A 20,969-nucleotide genomic window follows, 5' to 3' on the forward strand; every position below is an offset into this window, starting at 1 on the left:
AGTATCTACTCGAGACACTGGAGATCCCAGTAATGCTGTTTTCCTCTGTACTTGCAATGGAAATAAGAAACAGGTGTGTTAATTTTTAGAGATGAAGTCCATACTGTCCATGCCCAGTCAAAATCAAATTACATGGGAAAGCTTCCCCCACCTCACTGGGGAGTATAATGCAGTGATGCAGAAGGCTCAGTACCATTTCTTGTCCAGACTAGTCAAGTCCTCTAGGGCCGACCACCAATGTTTAAAGCCTTCTCCATGCGCATCGGTCTCTGCCCTACACCTATATGATGACAAATAGAGCCCAGCCATTCAGGGCTTAGAAAAAAATCTGCTTTTCTGCAGGCTTACTGTATGTATAGAAAATCATGCTGAGCCAATGCTCACAGCTGGATTGAGGGGGGGGGTCTCAATCAGGGATAAGTAAGAAACAGAAGCCATGGAACTCGACCCAATATCTCAGGTACTTGAAAGGCTGTATGTGGCAAAGTCTTTCCTAGTAAACTTCCTGCAGTCCTTAGAGCTCAGTTCTGCTCCGGTTTGGCAGGGCTGGCTGTGTCCTAACCTGCCTCTCATTTACTGCCTCGTTTGCTCTCATTTTCCTCTGTGGCTGGCAGGCGCCTTACTGAACTGCTCCCAAATGCTTTTGGGTGGCAGCGGTGTCTCCCCCCTCTCTGTAAAAGGGTAGCCAAGGGCTCTGACAGCTGTGCCAAGCCAGGCACTGCAAATTGGACTTTAGGACCTTCTGCTAGGCTACCTGAATAAATGCCAGCAGCTTCCAGAGGTAGCAGGACTAAAAAGTCAATCACTGTATCCCTTGTGAGAAATGCTTTTTAACGTCAAAGTTCTGCGTGGTATGCATGGCAGGTGGAGCAGAAAGGTTTCAGTGGCCCTTGAGACACCTTGCAGGACTCACCACTGCTTTCACAACTGGCAAGCAGGATTACTTCAGCTGCCTCCCGCTCATGCCAGAAGTTTCACACCTCTCTGTCAAAAGACAGCTATAGATTACGTGAAAACTGCAGCCACAGAAGCTGCTCAGATGCATTAAGTGGTTACATCCATGAGCCAACCAAATCTCCTATGTCTGAAGATTAATGGTCACTTTCACAGCAGCCATGGATTAATGTAAATGTCACCACCTTGTAAATAAGACAGCATTGCTTTGTCCTGCTTCCTCAAAGCTAGGTAGGCATCCACCTTTCATTTTAATGGTCTGAATTTTGGAATTGCGATACCCCCTTTAAGTCAATTTTTCCACCACTGTGTTTGAATATGTTCCTAATCACGCTTGACATGTCAGCTGCTGTCTTCAGTGTGGTTGCTAGCGTTTTTAATGGGTGCTCTATTTACGGAGAAAGCAGCTGCCAGGCTGGAAGGAAAATCTTGTTCTCATTGCTTTGTTATTGAAATAACTCGCACTGAAGTAAATTTAATAAACTTATGAAACGTAGAGTGTTAGGATCCTGGAATGTAGCATGAAACGTGGACATCCTGACGGCACCGATGCTGTAATTTATTTTCTCCGGTTCGTTAGCTGAAGTCAGTGAAAAAAGTATCTCGGACGAAGCTTACAGCTGGCAAAATAGGGTGTATGAGAAGGACGCGCCTTCCCGCCAAGAAGGTAACGGGGCAGGACGGGAGCGGGAGCTGGCACGGCACCCGCAGGCTGCCAGCGCCCCGGTTCGGGATGAAGCGGGCGGGACCGCGCCGCGGAGCGCAACGCCCGGCCCCTTGGCCGGCGGTAAGCCCGGCCGGTCGGAGAGCTGCCGGGGCGCGGCCGTGACCGGGCTCCGGGAGCGCCTCTGGAGCCCGCCCCGGCTCTCCGTCCCCGGGCTGTCCTTGACGCCGTTACCGGCCGGGAGAGAGCGGTGGCCGGAGGGCGGGACGGCGGAGGGGCAAGCGGCTCCGGGAAGCGCCCGCTGCCGCTCCCGCCCCGCGCAGCACCGCCCCCCGGTCCCCCGCGGCCCGAGCGGGGATCTCGCAGCCTGGCCGGCCGTGCAGGGCGCCCTGCGCCCGGCGGCTGCGAGGGGAGGGCCGGCAGCGGGGCGGGAGGCAGGCGCATGGCGCAGGCGCCTGGCCCCACGGGGGAGCCGGCTCCGGGCTGAGGGGAGGCGCGGCCCAAGCCCAGCGCCGCGGCCGGCACAAAGCCGCGGCCCCTCCCCGCGCCTGGGCACGGCCCGGCCGGCCGGGGTCGGCTCCGGCCAGCGCTGCCCGGTGCGAGGTAAGGAGCGGGCGAGGCGCGGCCGGCCGCGGGGTCGCGGCGCGGCGAGCGAGGTGGGCGGCGTGCGTGTGCGGGCGGGCGGGCCTCGGGCGGGGCGGCGCTGTTGGGGGGAGCGCCGCGCGCGGGTTGGGGCCGGGGCTGAGCGGAGGGGCCCCGTGGGGCCGGGCCTGCGGCGGCCGCTTGAAACAGCCCCCACGAAAACACGCTGCCGAGGGGGCGGGCCGGGGGGAACGAGGGCCGCGGAGCAGGCCGGGGCCGCACGGTGCCGGGCGCGGGCTGAGCCCCGTTGGCTGCTGGTGCCGTGGGGTGCTGGAGGCGTCGCTGTCTGCCCCGCCGGGACGCAGGTGAGAAGCCGGGTTGCAGCCGGTGCTCTCTTCCTTGCCCCCTTCCCCGGCTGGGCTGCCGCCGCCTCCTCCTCCTCCGGTGGCTGCGGCCAAGGGAAGACTGGGCCGGGCCCGTCTGCCGCAGCAGTTGCCGGGGGACGCGCGCCAGCGGGCGACCCGCCTCTGGGGACCCCGCAGCCCGCCGGGCTGGGGACTAGTTGCGCCGTCCAGCCAGTCTCCTTCCTGCTGCTCTTCCCTTCTGTGTAACTAGGTCATACAGACTTGGAAGGAGAAGCTTCGTGCGTGTTCGCAGTGCGGTGCTAACCCAGCTTCGGCCTGCGGGCCGGACAGCAGTACACGCTGTAAACAGTCCTTTAGCCAGGCTTAATAAAGTTCTCAGTCTGGGCATCTGTATCCCTTTTCTGACTGGAATTGGGGTTCCTGGGGCCCAAAAGATGGGGTTATGATGTGTGTCTTTCCAGTTCCTCTTCTTAAATATTTCCTTGTAAATATTGTGGTAAAAGTTTATTTTAAGTTACATGGGTCTGACTTGATAGATATAAAAAAGCAGAAGGTGTACTTTTTTCCATAAGCTTGATTCCTTTGTCGTCTTATCCTTCCAAGCTACACAGCCCTCAGTTTTTTTTATTTGCTTATTTCCTAAAATGTAACTCTTAAGCCGTTTTAAGTAAGGAATATCTTTATTTGCCTTTGCCAGCACAGCTGTGTTGATACGGATCGTGCAAAACATCTTTTTCACCTGGTGTTTCTGTGTGGGCAAAAGCCCCTTGGGGGGTGAACAGGACAGTGCTTGTGGGAGTGCCCTTTCCCCATCAGAACACAGCTGGTGGGGGACAGCCGAGGGACTTGTGAAGTGACTGGAGTTAATTGTATTTGCAGCAGTATGTGTTTGCCCAGGTGTAGGCTGTAAGGCTGATGAGACAGTGCTTAGCAGGGCAGGTCCTTGGAGCTGTAGGCTCTACCACTCTGCAGCAACTCCCTCTCCAGTCCGGCTATGCCTGCACTGACTGTGAGTAATTCTGTGTTTTGCTGGGATAAAGTATGCCAGTATAGCAGTGGAACCAAGCTCTTACCTTTCCGCAGGAGAGATCTATGTTAAGTTGCATTAGTTTTAGGTTTGTGTAGCTCTAAAAGCATTCAATTGTTAATAGCTTACCTGGGACCTGAATATTTAATTAGATGAAAGAAAGACTATGGTAAACAGAGTTGTCTGTTAATCACACAACTAAGCAAGAAAAGTTTGCTGTGATTCTGAAGACATTTGTATGGACCAGTTGCCTGTGTTTTTACCGTATGTAATCCTAGGATGCATTTAAGCTCATTGAGAGGATTTGTATTCAGTCCACTGCTTCATTCTTTGTGTTATTAGAGGCATAAACTAAGTAATAATTACAGAGAATATCAGCAATATTGACTCTTCTGAAAATGGTGATGGAACAGCCGTGTGGAACAAGGTTCCTGTATGTTGCTAAGAATCCACTCACCAAATGGGTTTTGAGGCTGACTTTTTTCTTCAAGGGATTTCTGTAGGTTTCAGTCTGTTTATATTTGGTAAACTTGAAAATGCTTGGATTTTTTGTTTGGTTTTGCCCCCTGCCAGGTTTGGGTTCAGACAGTGCTGTTGGAAATAGGCTTCCAGGGTAAGGTATCCCTCATAGGTCAGTCTGTCAAGACTTGGTTGTGCCGTAGCTGTAATGTAGGTTTCCTCTCCTGCTAAGGCTTTAAAAGGACAGCTAGCATCAATGTTAGCCTGTGCTGAGAAATTGATCCTGGTAATCCTCATGATTTTGAGGTTGCTTGAAAACCTTCTGGTGGCTTGAGAAACTCTTGTGCCAAAGAAGGTGCAAACCCAGGAGTGCGTAGTCTCTGCTATTTAGAGCTTGGGTGGCCCAACTGCGGCTTGAGGTTTTGCTTTTTTCCCCAGAAGTTCAAATTGTCTTGTGTCAGGGCTAGCAGGCTGTGCTTCTGGCACAGCCGGGTAAGGTGTGTTGGGGGGCACTTGTGGCTGACTTTAGTGAATTGCCCTATTGCCTTGTTGCATGCCCAGCCAACTCGGTGTCCCTTGCTCTAGCTCTGAGGCCCTGCTGGGGTGTGTGGTCATGGTGTCTGTGTGAAACTCTGCTCCAGTGTACCCCTCTAGCTCACTGAAGCACCTAGTGTGTGATCAGCTGTGTGAGGGTTTTGGTGTGTGGCTAACAGGACCAGGAAAGCTGGCCTCTGTTGCTCTCAAGTATGGCTAATGTAGAAGACAACTAGCTCTTTTACCTAAGGCTTGGGGGCATTTTTGGATTGTTTCTAAAGATAGATCAAATGTAGTAATTACTAAGGCACTGAATGAATAGTATGGTGACTGAATTTTTCCCAAGAGAGCTACTGTTTTTTAAAAAACAAAAAAGGCAGAACAGTGCTGTCATAGTAGCAGTTAAAGAGCTTCTGTTATCTACTAGAATAATGTAGCTGTCACATCGTAGTGATGAGTAATGTAATTCATCTCCCATCAGCAGGAGGGAATTGATAGAGTACTATATGAAGTAGGTATGGTCTTAGTTTTTTTCTTAACACAGCTTACCAAATGTCAGTCCCAGCTTATTAGCCATGTAGGATCAGGGGGGCTCAGGATCAGGAGCTGAAAGGGGCTCAACAGCAAAATTGTGGTCTTACCTTCCAGACATAGTGACTCCAAGCACAGCGTGGAGCAACATACAGAAAACTGGTTCTGTGGTCATGTGTGTTGCAGGCTCCATGGTGGTGCAGGACTTGCCTGTGGCTCTAAATACTTGGCATGCCATTTAGATCTTGAAAATAAGAGGTTTATGTACCTCTAATCTGTAACTGGAGATTTATCAAGATGTCTCTCAAAAAACTCTGAAATTCCATACTTAAGAGTTGCCTAGGGAGAATGCTAAGCAGAGTCAAGTGTTGCCAGTTAAACCATTTGTTTTGTTCAGGTCACTTATTCAATTGGTAGTGTGTATTGGGAGAGGGGACAGAAGTATAACTAAATATTCAGCACCCTGTGTTAAATTGAGTCATTGTGTAACAAAACACAGTGGTGATATAGTAGGAATTGGACGAATGTGAGGCTCTAATTTCCAGTACGTGTCTTGGTTTAGACCACTGAAAATAAATTGTTCCTGAGACATAAAATGCTACAGCAAGATGCTTAATGCAATGCAGTTATCCCATAACTTCTTATGGAGCACATTATTGAGAGCTGGAAAGGATGTCGCATCCACTTCTTGGGATTTATGGTGCTTATGACCTAGAGTAGGACTACTTATGGTCATTAGTTTTATCTGATAGTCTAGCACCTGCCGGTACCCAATCCTAAGGCATGCTGGTTTAGCCTGCCATACTTGTTCAGGAGTCTGAGCATTTGTGGTTTGAGGAGAATAAGGAGAAAGGGGCTGGCAGGGATGTGGAATTTTCTTTGTGTCTCAGCTGCTGTGAGCCTCAACATGTTTTGTTTGTGGAAGGGCGCCTGCTACTGCTTCGCATTCTTGGCTGTAAGTCTGAAGTGCTTATGTGGTCCGATCCTGCTTTTGGTCAGCCTTGTGTGATACTTACCTGGCAGGGGAGACATTCTGTTCTATAACCCAGCCTGTTTTAATTGGGCGTAGAGGGCCGCTTGTAGATGGGCTGAGACAAACACATACCATCTTTCCTCTGCCTTCTTGTTCCACAACGCTGCTGCAGAAACAAAAGGTGATGAAGGACCTACCAGGCATCATGGCGAGTCTCAGCCCATGCTTGCCTCCACACTGGATGTCTGTCCCTGAAAAGCACCCGCTCTCCTAGCTGACGATGTGGTTGGCAAGGCAGCGACAAATGTTCGTGCAGTGTAGAAGCACAAGTTCTTTTCTCATCCAGGCGCTACACTGCTTGACCCAGTCACGGCAGCTCTTGTGAAAAGCACGTGTAAAACACACACCGCAGCTCTGGAAGTAAGTGGTGCGTGTGGAGCCGCCCCATGAGAATACAGTACCAGGGAGGCGTTCGTGCAGCACGGGCGCTTTTGTGAGATGTCACCCTGTGGCCTGCAGCGCTTTGTCAGAGAGGGCAAGGGTCGACTCATTAAGCAGCAAACATTGTCCCGATGGGTGTGTTCCTCTGGCCTGCCCAGCTGAGCAGCAGTGGGCTTGCAGCTGTGGGGCTGGCTGGTGGTGGTAGAGGTGAGGGCCTGCACCCCCAGCGGTGCCTGTGGTATGGGCAGGCATGGCTGGCCCTGTTGCTCTAGCACCTCTGGCCCAGCCTCCCCTTTGATGCCCTTCTTGTGGAAGCAGGGCTGGTCTGCCTTTCCCATTTGTAGGGTGCAATGGCCGATAAGATCTCCTGGGCAGGAGCTGGGTGAGGAGGAGGAGGTTGGTGAAGGGGCTGGTGGCCAAGAGAGGAGCTGTTTGGCTTGGTGGCGGGTAGGGAGGTTACTCCAAAACCTGCGCCTGGCATCTGAGAAGGTGGAGGAAGTAGGGCAGGAGTATTAGTGACTACCTGTTTTCAGGCAAAAAAAAAAAAAAAAAGGCAGAATAATGTAGCATAGCATTCCCAGGATCTCTAATGATTGGAAAATCCATTGTTTCTGAGGATCATTCTTCAGTCAAAGGAGAGTAGAGCCAGTTCTTCTCTTTTGACAGTAAGTTTTATACTTACTGTTAACCTTAAGGGAGATGCTCCTGAATTTATGCTATTAGTTGTGAATGCTGAATCAGGCTCAAGAGCCTGGCTTTACCCTTGTAACTTTTTGTTGCCTTTTGTAGTTTTTGTGATCCTATGCATGTAAAATCCATGCATAACTCTTAAATAAAAATGAAAGTTTTGCAGCATGGCTGAAGCCGTACTCCTCTCCATTTTGGTTTTATTTTTTTTCTCACATATTACTTAAAGCTCACAGAAAGCTTTAAACGTGTTCTCTAAGAAAAGTGACTAAAATTGATTGTCTCATAATTGCAGGACTGATAGTATATCCGTTTATCTTGCTTAGGAGAAGTTGGGGAATTTTTTTTTTGTCTGCTAATCAGTCCAAGTTAGTTTGCATTGCAATTATTTGAAAATGGTCATCTGTCTACTGCAGTGCTTTGAAAAGAAGCTGGCTGATAAAGCAGGCGTGAATTTTTGGTGGTTTTGTTTTTCTGCCTTGAGATTGGCAGAGAAATTACACATGAAGGAAAATAAATTGTGGAGCTGCAGTCACATTCTTGTGGTATTTTCATTGGCTTTTTCTGAAATGCTTTTCTAAACAGTCAAAAATTACTGGGCATTAATTACTGTTCTCTTTGAAGCTGATAGGTATTCTACCATCAGCGTGAACGTGGGGAGAGGAGTATGATGATCTTGCCACGATAGAGTGAAAGCAGCAAAAGGAAGTTATTGGAATCCTACCAGTCCTCTGGCAGGAATAACAGTATTTTGTGATATGTAATTATAATTTGGAATTAGTGAACCCATTTGTGCTGGGTGTTGCGTGAAAAAAATGTTAATGATGCTGCACCATGGAGGATTCTGGTCTGTGAAGACGACATATAACAAGAGGGTAGGATGAGACAAAGGAAGTGCATTTTTCCTCCCGATCTTGGAACAGCGTTTCCAAGATAGCCTTGTAAGTGAAAGTTCTTGGAAGATGTCTTACCTGTGACTTGTTTCTGAAAAGTAAAAGCCCTACTTTGCACATAAGCAGGTGTTATCTTCCTGAGATCTGAGAAGTCTGAAAGCACTGAATCATTTTGTATGGTATTTAAAAACTAAGGGAAAAATCATTAGCAGCAAATGACTGTTGCTCCATTACAACCAGTGGAGCACTGCAGATTGACTCTGGTGAGGCATGCTAACAGTAATCTCCCCCAGACTCATGGGTACAGGCTTAGAGGCAGAAACAACTTTATTCTGAGGGGCTTTCCTCAAAAAATACCACTAGTCTGGCTCCTCCCTCCACCAGCTTCAGAATGTGAATGTCATCTGGCCGAACGCCCAGGACTAAACACAGTGTTCTAAACATGGTCTCACAAGTGGCTTGTAAAGGAAAAGGAAAAAACAAAAACCTTTTTGACTTTTAAAGTTGTGGTTTTTTTCTTTTTTTAATCCAAAATGATGTCTTTGGCTTCTACTTTATATTTGCTGAATAGAAATCTGTGCTTTCCAGTAACTAACTCCAGGGCTCTTTGACCCTGACTTTGTTGAAACATACTTCCAACATGAAAACAACCCAAAGTCTAACTGGTTTTCCTTTCGCACATGATGTGTATTATATATGCTGACATTCCCTTTCTTAACTTGCCTGTGGATCCGTAGCCTTGCTTAATAGTTTCACTTAATGCATGATGCTTTTTGAGCATATGCCAAATAATGTATTTAAATACATTTGAGAACGAATGTATGCAAAGCAATGGAAATACGTGCTTTACTAACTTGACTGTGTTCCTCACTGAGCTGATGGTTCAGATGAAGACTTGAGTCATGGAGCATGTGAGGAAGGCAGAAGGCAGGTGTCAGTGTGTGATCAGAGCAGCACATTGTCTCAGGATGTGGAGAAAGATTACTTACCATAGAAGAGTAGCCTCTTTTATCTTGTGCCCTGCCGATGCCTGTCAGGTGCTTCATGCAAAAACTCTGGCATGGGGTGACTTCTCCTGTGTGCAGCAATGGACAGAATTGCCAGCTGTTGTTTTCCAGCTCAACCTGTGCCCCTGGGCTGATGTGGCAAGATGCTGCCTCTTAATCAAGCTTCATGCTGATTCTGTAAGTAAGCCTTGTGGTAACTTTAGCTTAGGAATTAAATAAGTCCAAGACTGAGGTCTGAGCATGCCTGCTGCCAGTTTTGGATCTGTTTGTGTAGGAAACTGCTCACCATTTTGGCAAAGAAGGTAAATTTTTAAACTGAATCCTCCTCCCCCTCACCCCAAAACTACAAACCAAAACCATAACCTTCACAAAAATAAACATGCGTTGTTTTGCCAGCTGGGGCCTTGGTGTGCTTTATGATGCATAACTTGCTGAGATTGTAATTTCTTAGGAAAACAGATATTGGCAACTGTGGGATGCCAACACTCAGTGAATCATCGTAATAACCTATTTTAACTGCAGCTGAGGATTTAAAAAATAATAATTTCTTCACAGTGTTCACAGTAGTTAATGCAAGATGAGAAATCATAATTTGAATGCTTTGAACAGGTTCTTGCAGTGTGTTTGCTTAGGGCCATACCTGTTTGGTTTGCCTGTTCCAGAATCTTCCGGGTGCTTTGGATTATTTAAATTGTGCCTGCCTGTGTACCGCAGTATAACTCTAACTTTGTACGTAGGCTTTACTAGCATCTATCTAGAGACAGCTGTTTGAAACGGTGGTTGAGTTTGGGTTTGGGAGGTGTGAGCAGAAAAATGTGCATTTTCAGTCCTGTGACTTTTACTGTTAGTAGTTTGAACTTGATTGACTTTAATAGTAGCTGCAGTAAAACTCATATTCTGAAGTGTTTCTCTGAACATGTGTTAGACCTGGGAGTTGCTGCTGGAGTCTTCGTAAACTGCTTTTACATAGTTGAAATTTTATGAAATTATCTTTGAGCCATGAGTAAACTTTTCCACTAGTGAAATACGCCAGACTTGTAAAACTGTTTAGTTAAGTCAATTAGGAATGTGGGTCAAGAGTCTACTAGCCCCTTTCCTGTGTCCCAGACAGGTGCCATCACTGCCTGCCTTGCCATGTGAGATGTAGACTGTGGCTCTGCTTAAAGTGGGGTAGAATCAAGGAACTTTTAATACAATAAAAACAATGAATAAAAGTTATTTCATGGCAGCAATGTTTGAGTCTTACCAACTTGTCATGAGGAGTTATGCAGAAAGCCTTAGTTCTAACTTGTACCAGTGGTCTTCAACTTATGTAGTATATACTTTTTTGCAAACTACATTGCTTGGAATTTTTGGCTTATTTGATCAGAGGAAAAAAAATTAAGATTTGCCATCAAGTGAGCAGCTAGCTTTCCTTTGACTAATTCTAATGTTCTGTTCAGTGGTTCCGTAAAAATTCTTAATTTGTTGCACTGATAAATGCACAGCTCATCCATTGTGGCAGGAGTTCCCTACAAAGATATTCTCAGCATTTGTTTTGCAGTACGATCCTTAAATATTTAACTTTATGGCACATTTTTTTTCTAGAAGGTATGATCTGCCAAGATAAATATTTGGTTTGTTATAATGCAGACTCATTTTTTTGATGTTTATATGAAAAACATTTCATCCCTTGGTACTTCATGAACGACGGGGCGTATGTGAGCTATCACTTTTAGTGTATTTCCCATATGGTTAACAGCTCTGGAAGCCAGGGAAGTGTTGTAGCTCTATCTTGCATGCTTTGTTCCTTGCTAAAGATAGTATACTAGCATGTGCGCACCCTTTTGGTGACATGCTGGGCAGCTTTCTTTACTGGCGGTAGTCTTCTATTTGCCGTGCCGTAGTCTAGACTTGAGAACCATTGCATTTACTACTCCACAGTGAGCTGGAGGCATTTTTTTTTTTCTTAGTATCACAGCCTAAGAGCTATGTGTAAATTCAAACTTTTATTTAAGGTTTATTTCAGGCCAAGGAATACCTAATATTGTGTCAGTTTCACTGATGCTGTGTGTTGTTTTTGTAATGTCCTGCATTTTGCTTAGCATTTGAAGTTGTTTTACATGTTTAAAGAACAGGCAGTAGGTGACTGTTGTCTTTCAGTAGTTACTATTAATGTTCTAATAATGGCTAGAACATTATTAGTTCTAATGGTGACTATCTAATAATAACGGTCCTGGCAAGCTTTTGGTCCCACCACTGGAGTACAGAATGTAAAACTAAGGAAAAAGTCTTGAGCCTTGGAATGAGCTGAGTATTACATTTAACTCAGGATTGCTGGATGGAGAAACTAACTTGAAACTAGTGAAATGAAGAAAGTAGTCTTAATATCAACACATAGTTTCATACCACCTTTTCCTTCACAAAGGCACGTGTGTTATCAGTGCAGTTTGAGCTAGGAGGCAATGCATTGGTTGTGATGGGAAGATTCCTTGGGTTTTTATTTTGTGCCTTCCAGTTCCCTTGCAGAGTGGGTGTCGTGTTCCCTGTGCAGTTCTGTCTGTGAGGATGTTTCCTTTCCAGGCAGGGACAGGCTTGTGATAACTCTGGTTATATGTGTTTCTTCTGTGTTGAGGTGGAGCGTTATCTTTTGTCGCAACAGAGTGGGAGGATAGCCTTTATTTCACTATTAGAAGTCTTAATTTGGAACATTTTACTAGAATCTGGTGTGTAAAAGGACAACGGATTTAAGAAAGGTAGATCCTAAGTTCAGCTCATGCTCAGTAGGCTTTCCATTCAGCAAAGTATTTAATTTCTGTATGTGTAATTGTAGCTGTGGATGGTCCATCAGTTTTTCTCTGTTCAAGCTTTTCCTAATTGACGTGCTTTCTTAAATGAGTGCTAATGCAGCATAGGCCAACAGATCACCTTTAACTCTTGAAACTATGGTAAAGAACTTGACAAAACTAAAACACCAAGTCTAGCAACTTACAGGTCATATACACTATCCCTGACGTCTGTAAAGTCCTGTTTAGTCTGAATGTACAATCTCCAAAGAAAGATAGCTCATGTAAAGTTTTGGCAAAGATCACTATGTATGATGCCCGTAGGGTGACTTTCTCAGCATTTTGTGGAATCCCTTGCTTTTCTTCATCCACTGACCGGTGGCTAGCATAGAAAGCTTGTTGTCAGTTGAAAGCTTTTTTGTCTCAAGCTTGCCAGCTTTTAATTGAAGGCAATATGGTTAATTGCTTGGCTACTTAAATCCATTTCTAGGCTAGCATCTTTTCCCTGCCTTTCAAACAGTCATTAACCCCAGCGAGGCCTTAGACCTTCCTCTTTCAGATCCAGTTCAGCAAAGTACCTGCACTGGAGTCAGTGCCACTCTAGGGTGTTGAGTCCTTGGGTCTGTGTTGTTAATGTGTAGGCTAATTCCAAATTGCACATATGGTGATGATTTAAATGTCAGACCTCCCAAGGTGACGTGTAAGCGTCTTGAGTTATTGGAAGGTGTCTAAGTTGTTATTTCTAGGGGCAGTTTATGAAGTTCCAGCTGTGGTGGTCATGAAATGGCAAATTAAACTGTTACTGTTGCAGGCCTGGATATGATATGGTGATGTTAGTGTAATTTCTATGTAGGTGTGAAATGTGCGAGTGCAGGGATAGGTATGTTTCTGTGTGAATTTAGGCATTTGAGGAGATTGGAGGGAGATGCTTTTTTTGTGGCGAGCAGCTAAGAAACATGGCAGCTGTTTGAAGGTACTTGTGGGCTTGGAATGCATTTCAGATTAACAAGCAGAAGTTGTCAAAAGTTCACTGAACACATAGGGTTCAAATAAGGAGCTATTGCTGCTGAATTCTGCAGTGCTGGTAACACAGGGTGGTCGGTGTTTGGTGCTGTACAAAGAAGCAATGGTAGAAAGCTTAGACTAACGTTACTGGCAGGATGGGCAAAGTGTGGAAGGAGAAACAGAATTGCAGAGTGAGAAGTGATTTAGATGTTTTTAAATCTGGGTCTCTTTCCACTCTGCATTGCTGAGCAATAGAGAGAGGGACCCACTGCAGGAGAGAAGGGGGAAAAAAAATTGGTTCTAGGCCCTTCAAGCTAATAAATGTGGGAAACATGAGCTGAATGCAGTCACACTGGCAGCAGCTGCTTCTGCTACACTTTGAGTTGTAAAGGCAACTAAAAGAGCTTTGCTTCTGCTTGAACCCTGTAGTGGCATTAGGAAGCCCAACTGACTGTAACAGCATCTCTGGTCTGGTGAAGGAGGGGATAGGAAGAGTGGACTAGCAGTTCCTCTAGGGTTGTGCTTTCCTGGTTGTCAAGGGGTACTCAGCATCAAATGCCAGCTAATTACTTGGAGGGGGCAGGGGTGTTGGCCTCAGCAGAGTCTTTCTGGGCAGTTCCACTTGCCCTGTGTGCAGGCCTTGGGGAAAATAATGGGGTATGCTTGATTCTTGTCTTTAGGAAGAAGCTGATACCAGCTCCCTGTTGGTCATTGTTCATGTTCACCTTCTCCTGAAGGGGCTGGGGTAGGTCTTTGCAAGTAGGAGGGGACACAGGACAGTGATCTTGCCAGTGTGGGGTCCTGGTCCACAAACTGTGAAAGATGCTTTTCTTCCTTGATTTGCCTTTTGGTGCTATGGTTTTGGAAGAAAGGTGGAATGGGAGAGAAATGAGTTTTAGGTGTGAATTGAGTTCCTCTAGCTGAGTCACAGCAGGTCCAGTTACTCACTCGGGAGATTTGTGACTCCCCAGAGATGTGGGTTTGTGTTTGTGCAAGGCATACGTCATCGCTGAGGTACAGAAGGAGAGAGAAATGAACTTGTTGATGGTTATTTAAAGAGTGGTTGATAGACTTCAAAGGGGGTTTTTCATGTTGCTGAATTTATACAAAGCTGTATAAAAATAACTGGCACAAGATGTAGAAACTATAATGTCATGTTAAGTCTTGAAACTCTGATCTGTAACAACAGGAACTATTTTCACCCATTGGCAGCTTTTTCTTTATTATCTGCAGGAAGAGAATGATGGAATTAGCTGTTAAACAGCTTATTTTTTTTATTTGTAAAAGGACCAAGTAAACCTGTATCCCAGTACGCTTAGCCCAGCTCCCCATACACAATGGTTGCTGGTGTTTGTTACTAGAGTCATGGGAATCTTCTGGTATCAGTGTGTCAGCAAGAATTAAACCTAGAAAATATCTTGCCATCTGACTGCTGCCTCACTTTCAGTGTTTGATTGCATTTGATTCAGATCAGAAAGCAAACAGTGATGCTAACACTCTTGATCTGACCTATGTACATAACATAACACCTTGATACAGTAAATGTGGAGTCACGAGCATGTTTTACTTCAGAATGGTCTGCTGCTGTCAGTACTTTCACCCAGTTTCACCATTTCAACAAAGGCTTATTTTCTTTCGAAACACTGTCCCAGGAGAGAGAAAACAAATTGTTTACACAAGCGAGCTAATAGTGGAGAATTAAACACCCACACATCCTTCTTCAGGAGTTCCCCTCCTGGTAGTTTCTATGAACTCATAAATCCAGAGAGGAAGGATAAACTTTTGGTAGTAATCAAATGGGTCTTGATATGACTGCTGATGCCTGCTGGGGAAGCAAAGTTTGGCAAGGATGATATTCCCTCTACCACTGGGGGATCAAAAATAGGTTGGACAGAGAAGGGAAAACTGCTCCTCCTGAAATCTGGAGAGGCCCTTCTTTCTTCCTTGTCTGGATGAAGACAGCCTGGGAGAGGCTTTAAGCCTTTCTCTTTACTGTAAGAGCCAGTTGGTGTCTGTAGCATTAATACCTTCCCCTTCATATACGGGAATGTATATGTTCTGGTCTTTTGAGAGACTTGAGGAAGGAAGCAGTTAGGTGAGTTATTGGTGTGATGATCTTGGACCACCTTCTAAAATATAAATGTGGTGTTGGAAGAAGGGGGAGGGATGAGAAGGCTGCTCAAACCTGTGTAAAATGCCAGATCTTGGAGATGTCATGTGATATGAGATACGCTTGTCTTTCCAGGATCCTTATGCAGATGGCTAGGGAGAAGGGGGTAGAAAAGGAGCAGAGCTCTAGTACAAAGTAGAAAACAGTGAAAATGCAAAATGTGAAGAGAATTGGGTTGGAGGGTGGGTAGAAAAGAAGAGCTCTAGTACAAAGTAGAAAACAGTGAAAATGCAAAATGTGAAGAGAATTGGGTTGGAGGGTGGGTAGAAAAGAAGAGCTCTAGTACAAAGTAGAAAACAGTGAAAATGCAAAATGTGAAGAGAATTGGGCTGGTGGGTGGAACACTTACAGGTACAGGGAAGAAAAGTGGCAAAGTCATGGGTTTTCATCCCCAGGGGTTCAGCTGCAAGTCTGAGGGCAAGTTGGGTGTAGGGGCTGGTGTAGGAAAGACGTGGGGCTGATGAGGATAAGCAGGATGAGAGAGGAGAGCTATTGATGGACAACCTGATGGAAAAAGAGAAGGCGACCAGGAAAGCAGCAGTAACTTTTGTTTGGTTGATGGATTGCAAGTCAGCAGTGACAGAAGAAGGAGCATTAAGATGATGGAGGTACCCAAGATGGTTATCGGAGGGAAAAGTTACAGGGAGAGGTCAGAGGACAGGAAGTGTGACCTGTGTTTGTGCAACTTGGAAGTTACACAGATTGAGACCCAAGCCAGGAAGCTTTTTTGAAGCTAACGTTGTTGGTCCCATGTTGTGTATATATAAAAAAGAAGGAAGAGGAGTGGAATTAACTTGGGACAGATATTTCAACAGCCTTCAGCTTTGAATTTCCTGGGTTTCGTTGGTGTGTGTCATAACCTTTTTGTTTTCACTATTTAATATTTTGTTCCATAAGGAAATAGGTCAGAAGAAGAAATTATAAACTATGTTTATCAGAACAGTATGTCATATTTCATTTCTGTCTTTTATTTGGTGAAACTATGTTTAGAAACTAAATTGTAGATTCTAAATATGGGTACCTGACACTCCCTTGTCCCTCAAAAAGAAAGCATCTCCCAACTGAATCCCCTCAGCCCCCCAAATAAGAAGCAGTTTGGTTATATGAAAAAACCATAGATAGTTTTTCAGAGCATAGTTCATCAAAGTTGTGGGTGAATTTTCTCATAAAACAATCACTCTTTATAACCAGTCTCACAGACTTGTTCGTTACGGGAGGAATGTACAGGTACCTCAAACGATGGAGGATTTAAACTTCCTAATTTTTCCAAATAGGTCAGGTAGGGACAATACCTTGTATTATGCCGTCTGCAGACTTTGTTCTGAAGAACTGTTATTGCCCCATTTATGCCTCCTCTCCTGCCCCCAGCCAGATCCTGGAGCAGGCAAGAAATAAAGACTGTTCAAATGAAGTTTGTTTTCTCCCTGGGTTCTTGTGTGGGTTTTTTTGTGTTGGTTTTTTTTCTTTTTTAAAATCCTAGTAACATTATGAAATAAGCCTAGACATTTCATTTCCTATGATGTGTGTATGGCATAGCTGAAAGGACAATGAGAACGCTGTGCGTTGGTGATTATCCTGCTTGCTGCAGACTTGTACGACAGTGAACTGACCCATAGGCATGGCTCACTCTGTTTTTTCCACTCTGTATAGGCAAACTATGGTTCAGGAACAAATTATACATTCTGGGCTTGATGGTAGCTTTTGCTCTACATAACACAGGTTAGCAGCACTGTGTTGTAGTAGCACAGGAGGTCTGAAGTCTCTAGTGGGGCAAATCCAGTTCATCAGTCTGTCTCCCTAAAGCCAAGACAGAAAGCTTGCGTCATTGTTTACGTGGGGTAGCTTATCTGTTTGTGGCTAGTGGGTCCTAATGAGGTTAGGTCAGTGAAAACTCTCTCTGGTATAAACGTGTTTTGCTGTCTGCTATATTTACATGGGAGGTTTTTGTATAGAAAGCAGTGCGTTTGGTTTAATTAAGCAAAAGATTTTCTTGTGGTCTTTTCTGTGCACAAAACAGTAAGTAGATCAAGGCATAAGCACTATTCCTAAAGTTTTTCTAGTGAAAATACTTTCTTTGGTTCATTGAGAAATAAATCTTTTACTTGGTACTCAACTTCATGGTTTGGTGTGTTTGTGCGCTGATTCTACACAAAGAGTTGGTAGCAATTTTGGAAGTGTGCTACAAAAAGTGGTGCTTAAAGCAGTTGGTTCTGCAAAAATAAATAGTGCTGAGTGAATAAAGAAGCAAACTCTCTGTAATGTCTATGTCTGTATGATGTGTAGGTGTTTAAAATGAACAGTGCAACCACAGAAACTTGCATGTGATTTTCCTCATATAGGCTGTGTGATTACATTACCCTCTTGGTCAGAAAGCAATAGTGGAGATGTAGCTAATGACATGCAAATACAATTGTTCTTGAACAAAAAGCAAATCCACAACTGCATAGCTTGAGTCCGCTCAAGTTAGTCACTTGGTGCTGACGTGGTGTAATTCAGTGTATAGGAAGCTCTGCATTCTTAAACAGACATGTTGAAAGCTGATCCTTTCAAGATCCAAGAATTTCAGTGGATTTACACTAGCTGACCCAGAACACTTAGTCAACTTATGTGGGGGAGGGAAAAATGAAGTTTAATTGCTCTAATTTTTTTCCATTTATTTAACTGTCCTGTTTTTGGCTGGGCTAGAGTTAAATTTTTTTTTTCCTAGTAGCTGGTATAGTGCTGTGTTTTGGATTTAGTATGAAAATAACATTGATAACACTGATGTTTTAGTTGTTGTGAAGCAGTGCTTACACTAGTCAAGAACTCTTCAGCTTCCCATGCTCTGCCCGGTGCACAAGAAGCCAGGAGGGGGCACAGCCAGGACAGCTGATCCAAACTGGCCAAAGGGATATTCCATACCATATGACATCATGCTCAGGATGTAAACTGGGGGGAGTTGGCCTGGGGGTGACTGCTGCTCGGGAGCTGGCTGGGCGTTGGTCGGTAAGTGGTGAGCAATTGCACTGTGCATCACTTACTTTGCATATTCTTTTATCATTAGTATTATTTCCCTTCCTTTTCTGTCCTATTAAACTGTCTTTTTCTCAACCTGTGAATTCTACTTATCCCTGTCCCCAGTTCTCTCCCCCATCCCACTGCAGGGGAAGTGAGCAAATGGCTGTGTGGTGTTTAGTTGCCTGCCAGGTTAAACCGCAACAGTAATATTAGATAAATGTCTGCATGTCGCTCACTAGGTGAGCTGCCAATTTCTTGTACACGTTTTCCAGGGGTAGATAAATAATAGTTGTGGTATGTTTAGTCAAATTGTTCCTGTAGAAAAAGGACACTCAAACTTTTATTGCTCCTGCTGGTACGTAGAGCTAATAGTACGTTAAATAATTGGCTCAAAGTTTAGAGCTTTCTGCATCTGGAGATGTTTTCTCACTCAGCCTGTGTATTTGTATACTCAGTGTGTATCATTTGCTAGTAAGAACAAAACTAAAAGTCTTAGTTATTTAAGCTGATAGGCTTTTTGATTGTGCTTTCTATTGGGTTATGCAAATGTAGTAATTCCTGTGTGAAGGAAAGTAAAAATGGGTTTTAGAGAGGTGGGGGGGCTCCTGCCCCTGTGAGAAACGGAGAAAGAAAAATACTGCTTTTCCTCCGAGAACTTGTCCTTTCAAAAGAGCAAACAAAAAAAGCTCCCCCAAAAAGTGAAGCACCCTGCAATACAAATTATTTTATTATTTGTTGTGTATTAAATAGAAATCCAAGAAATAATGCAGTGGTGAATGGGAATAGACACACCTTTGAAGTCTTGGCAAAAACCAGAGGTAGGAAGGGGCCTCCAGAGGTCAGCTAATCCAGCCCTCCTTCCAGTCAGATCAGGGTGCTTGGGACCTTGGCCCACTGAGTTTTCAGTATCTCAGCCTCAGTGGGTCCCTTTTCCAGTGTTTGAATGCCCTTGTGGTAAAAATCTTTTTTTCTTACGTCAAGTTGAAAGCTCGTGTGTTCCACTTTGCGCTTTGACTATTGTCCTTCTAGTAATGTGGTTGTGAGAAGAGTTTAGCTCTCTTCTCTACACCCTCCTCTTTGGTAGTTGTAGACAGCAATAACATCTCTCCTAGCAGAGCATTGCAGAACAAAAAAATTGTTGAAATGAGCCAAATCGGTGTAGCACTTCTTTGCAGTTTGGGGGTAGCGTGTGTGTGTCTCGGTGGAAATGAGTTTCCTTCACGTGCACTCATGATATTCATTCTTCTCTTATGTGTTATCTTCCTATTTCTTTGTGATAAGTCCCACGCTTCTGATTGTACCTTTCTTTCCTCTGTTTATGCACTGATGATAGTAAAGGGTTATCATACGTGACCACCATCAATACAGGATCTGAAACTGTCAGTGCTAAGTGGTTTAGTCCTTGGAAAAAACCTATTCCAAATTTTCATGGTAAAGAAAGACTAGTTTATATCAGAGTTCCCACCAAATCTGAGACCAGTTTTGTAAATCTCGAGAGGGCATTAACCACTGGGGCTTCTTGTCTTAATGGAACAGTGCATGGGGTCAAAGAGGGCACATATGCTTCCTGAAATCACAAAAACATCTTTCTCTTCTAAAGATGATGCCACACTGGTCAGATTTGTCTCATTTTTAGGAACACCTGTAATCCAAAAAGTCATTCAGATGCTCTCCTTGCTGTTGGACTAATTTTTTTAGAAGTGGCTGAAGGATGAAGTATCAGCAGGATTTGCAAAGCAAGCCAACCTGGAGTTCTGGCTGTGTGAGTGCCAACACTAGCCAGTGCTGCAGACCGTGATGGCAGCTTTGTCCGCTGCTGCAAGCAGTGAAGGCTGTCACTTCTGCGCTGGTGCTACTTTTTGTATTGTTAAGGTACCTTAACCTGCTGGCTAATATGTAATCACATAAGTGGGGACACTAATGTTGAGTACAGGCTTGCACAGCTACACTGTCCCGTGGGTTGTGTGTCATGGGATCTGTTATTGTGCAGCTCCCTGATACAGCGAACATAGTTTTTTTGGTATACAGCTTGAGTTTATATGGTCCACAAAATTACTATTTCATGTAATATGTGAATAGCTTGAATAAAGAAAAAAGGGGTGACATTGTTGCTAACTAGTACTAAGGGGTAAATTGAGAAGTGGCCCAGGTGGTTATGTGTCTTAACAGTTTTTACCAAGAAATTCAAATATTATCCCTTACTGTGGACTCAGCTGAAGTAAAGCTTCTGTATACTTAACTGCCTAAACTTATTAGATGTAGAGGAAGAACAACCTGTGTACTGAAGAGTAGCAGCTGCTGTCACTGGGAGCTATATGAAAAGCAAGGTGTCAAGCGTAGTACATTTCTGATGACCTGATTCCGTAGCTAATAGGTAAAACATTAGATCAGTGGGGGTCCAATGGCACAATTTACGTATTTTCCTTTGACTATGTCACGTGGAAGATGAGCCTAAGGTCAACACCAGAATAAGAAAATGCTCTTTGTTCCCTAGTTAATCATTGCTTTGACATCTCGTGCTTTGCTGAAGTTGAGGTGCACAGCAAATGGCGCTTTTGGCGTTTGTATTCAACTGACTCAGAGTGAGCAGTACAAGCTTTTAAGTAGAGTTTGGAATAACAGATATGCTCAGTGACTTATGGGTTTCTTACAGACTCTTCTTACTTACCATTTAGCGTGCTTTATACTGAACCTCGTTCCAGTACTTGTGGACATCAATGGAAACCTTACTATTGCTTTTATGAAACATAGGAGGCAGCTTCTTGGGTATTGGCTACCTCCTGAACAGTACTTTACTTCTTTTAACTACAGAGCTGAACAAAGAATAGTCTTTGCAAAACATTTCTTAGGGAATAATGAAACAGTTGCTTGCAATTATAAAATAGTTGTTATTTTCTTATAGGGAGATATCTAAT

At 44.5% G+C, this 20,969-nt stretch overlaps 1 protein-coding gene across 13 annotated transcripts in view; it reads left to right on the top strand.

Moving 5' to 3' along the window:
- LOC142055585 (sodium/potassium/calcium exchanger 3-like) overlaps positions 1-20,969 on the top strand; it is a 273,389-nt gene that overhangs the window by 190,121 nt on the left and 62,299 nt on the right. For 3 of the 13 annotated variants that reach the window (XM_075089701.1, XM_075089704.1, XM_075089703.1), the window contains exon 1: positions 1,821-2,221. The exons of 2 other annotated variants lie outside the window; for them this stretch is intronic. Coding sequence is in view for 1 of the 11 variants with exons in the window: in XM_075089699.1 (XP_074945800.1) it covers positions 17,962-18,042 (81 nt within the window). In the remaining 10 variants the exon portion in view is untranslated. Of the gene's footprint in view, positions 1-1,820; positions 2,222-2,345; positions 2,566-17,946; positions 18,043-20,969 lie in introns of those variants that run through there. 8 more of the 13 variants (XM_075089706.1, XM_075089708.1, XM_075089707.1 and 5 more) reach the window with 6 other exon arrangements.

Source organism: Phalacrocorax aristotelis, chromosome 3, assembly GCF_949628215.1.
Source record: "Phalacrocorax aristotelis chromosome 3, bGulAri2.1, whole genome shotgun sequence".
NCBI lineage: Eukaryota > Metazoa > Chordata > Aves > Suliformes > Phalacrocoracidae > Phalacrocorax > Phalacrocorax aristotelis.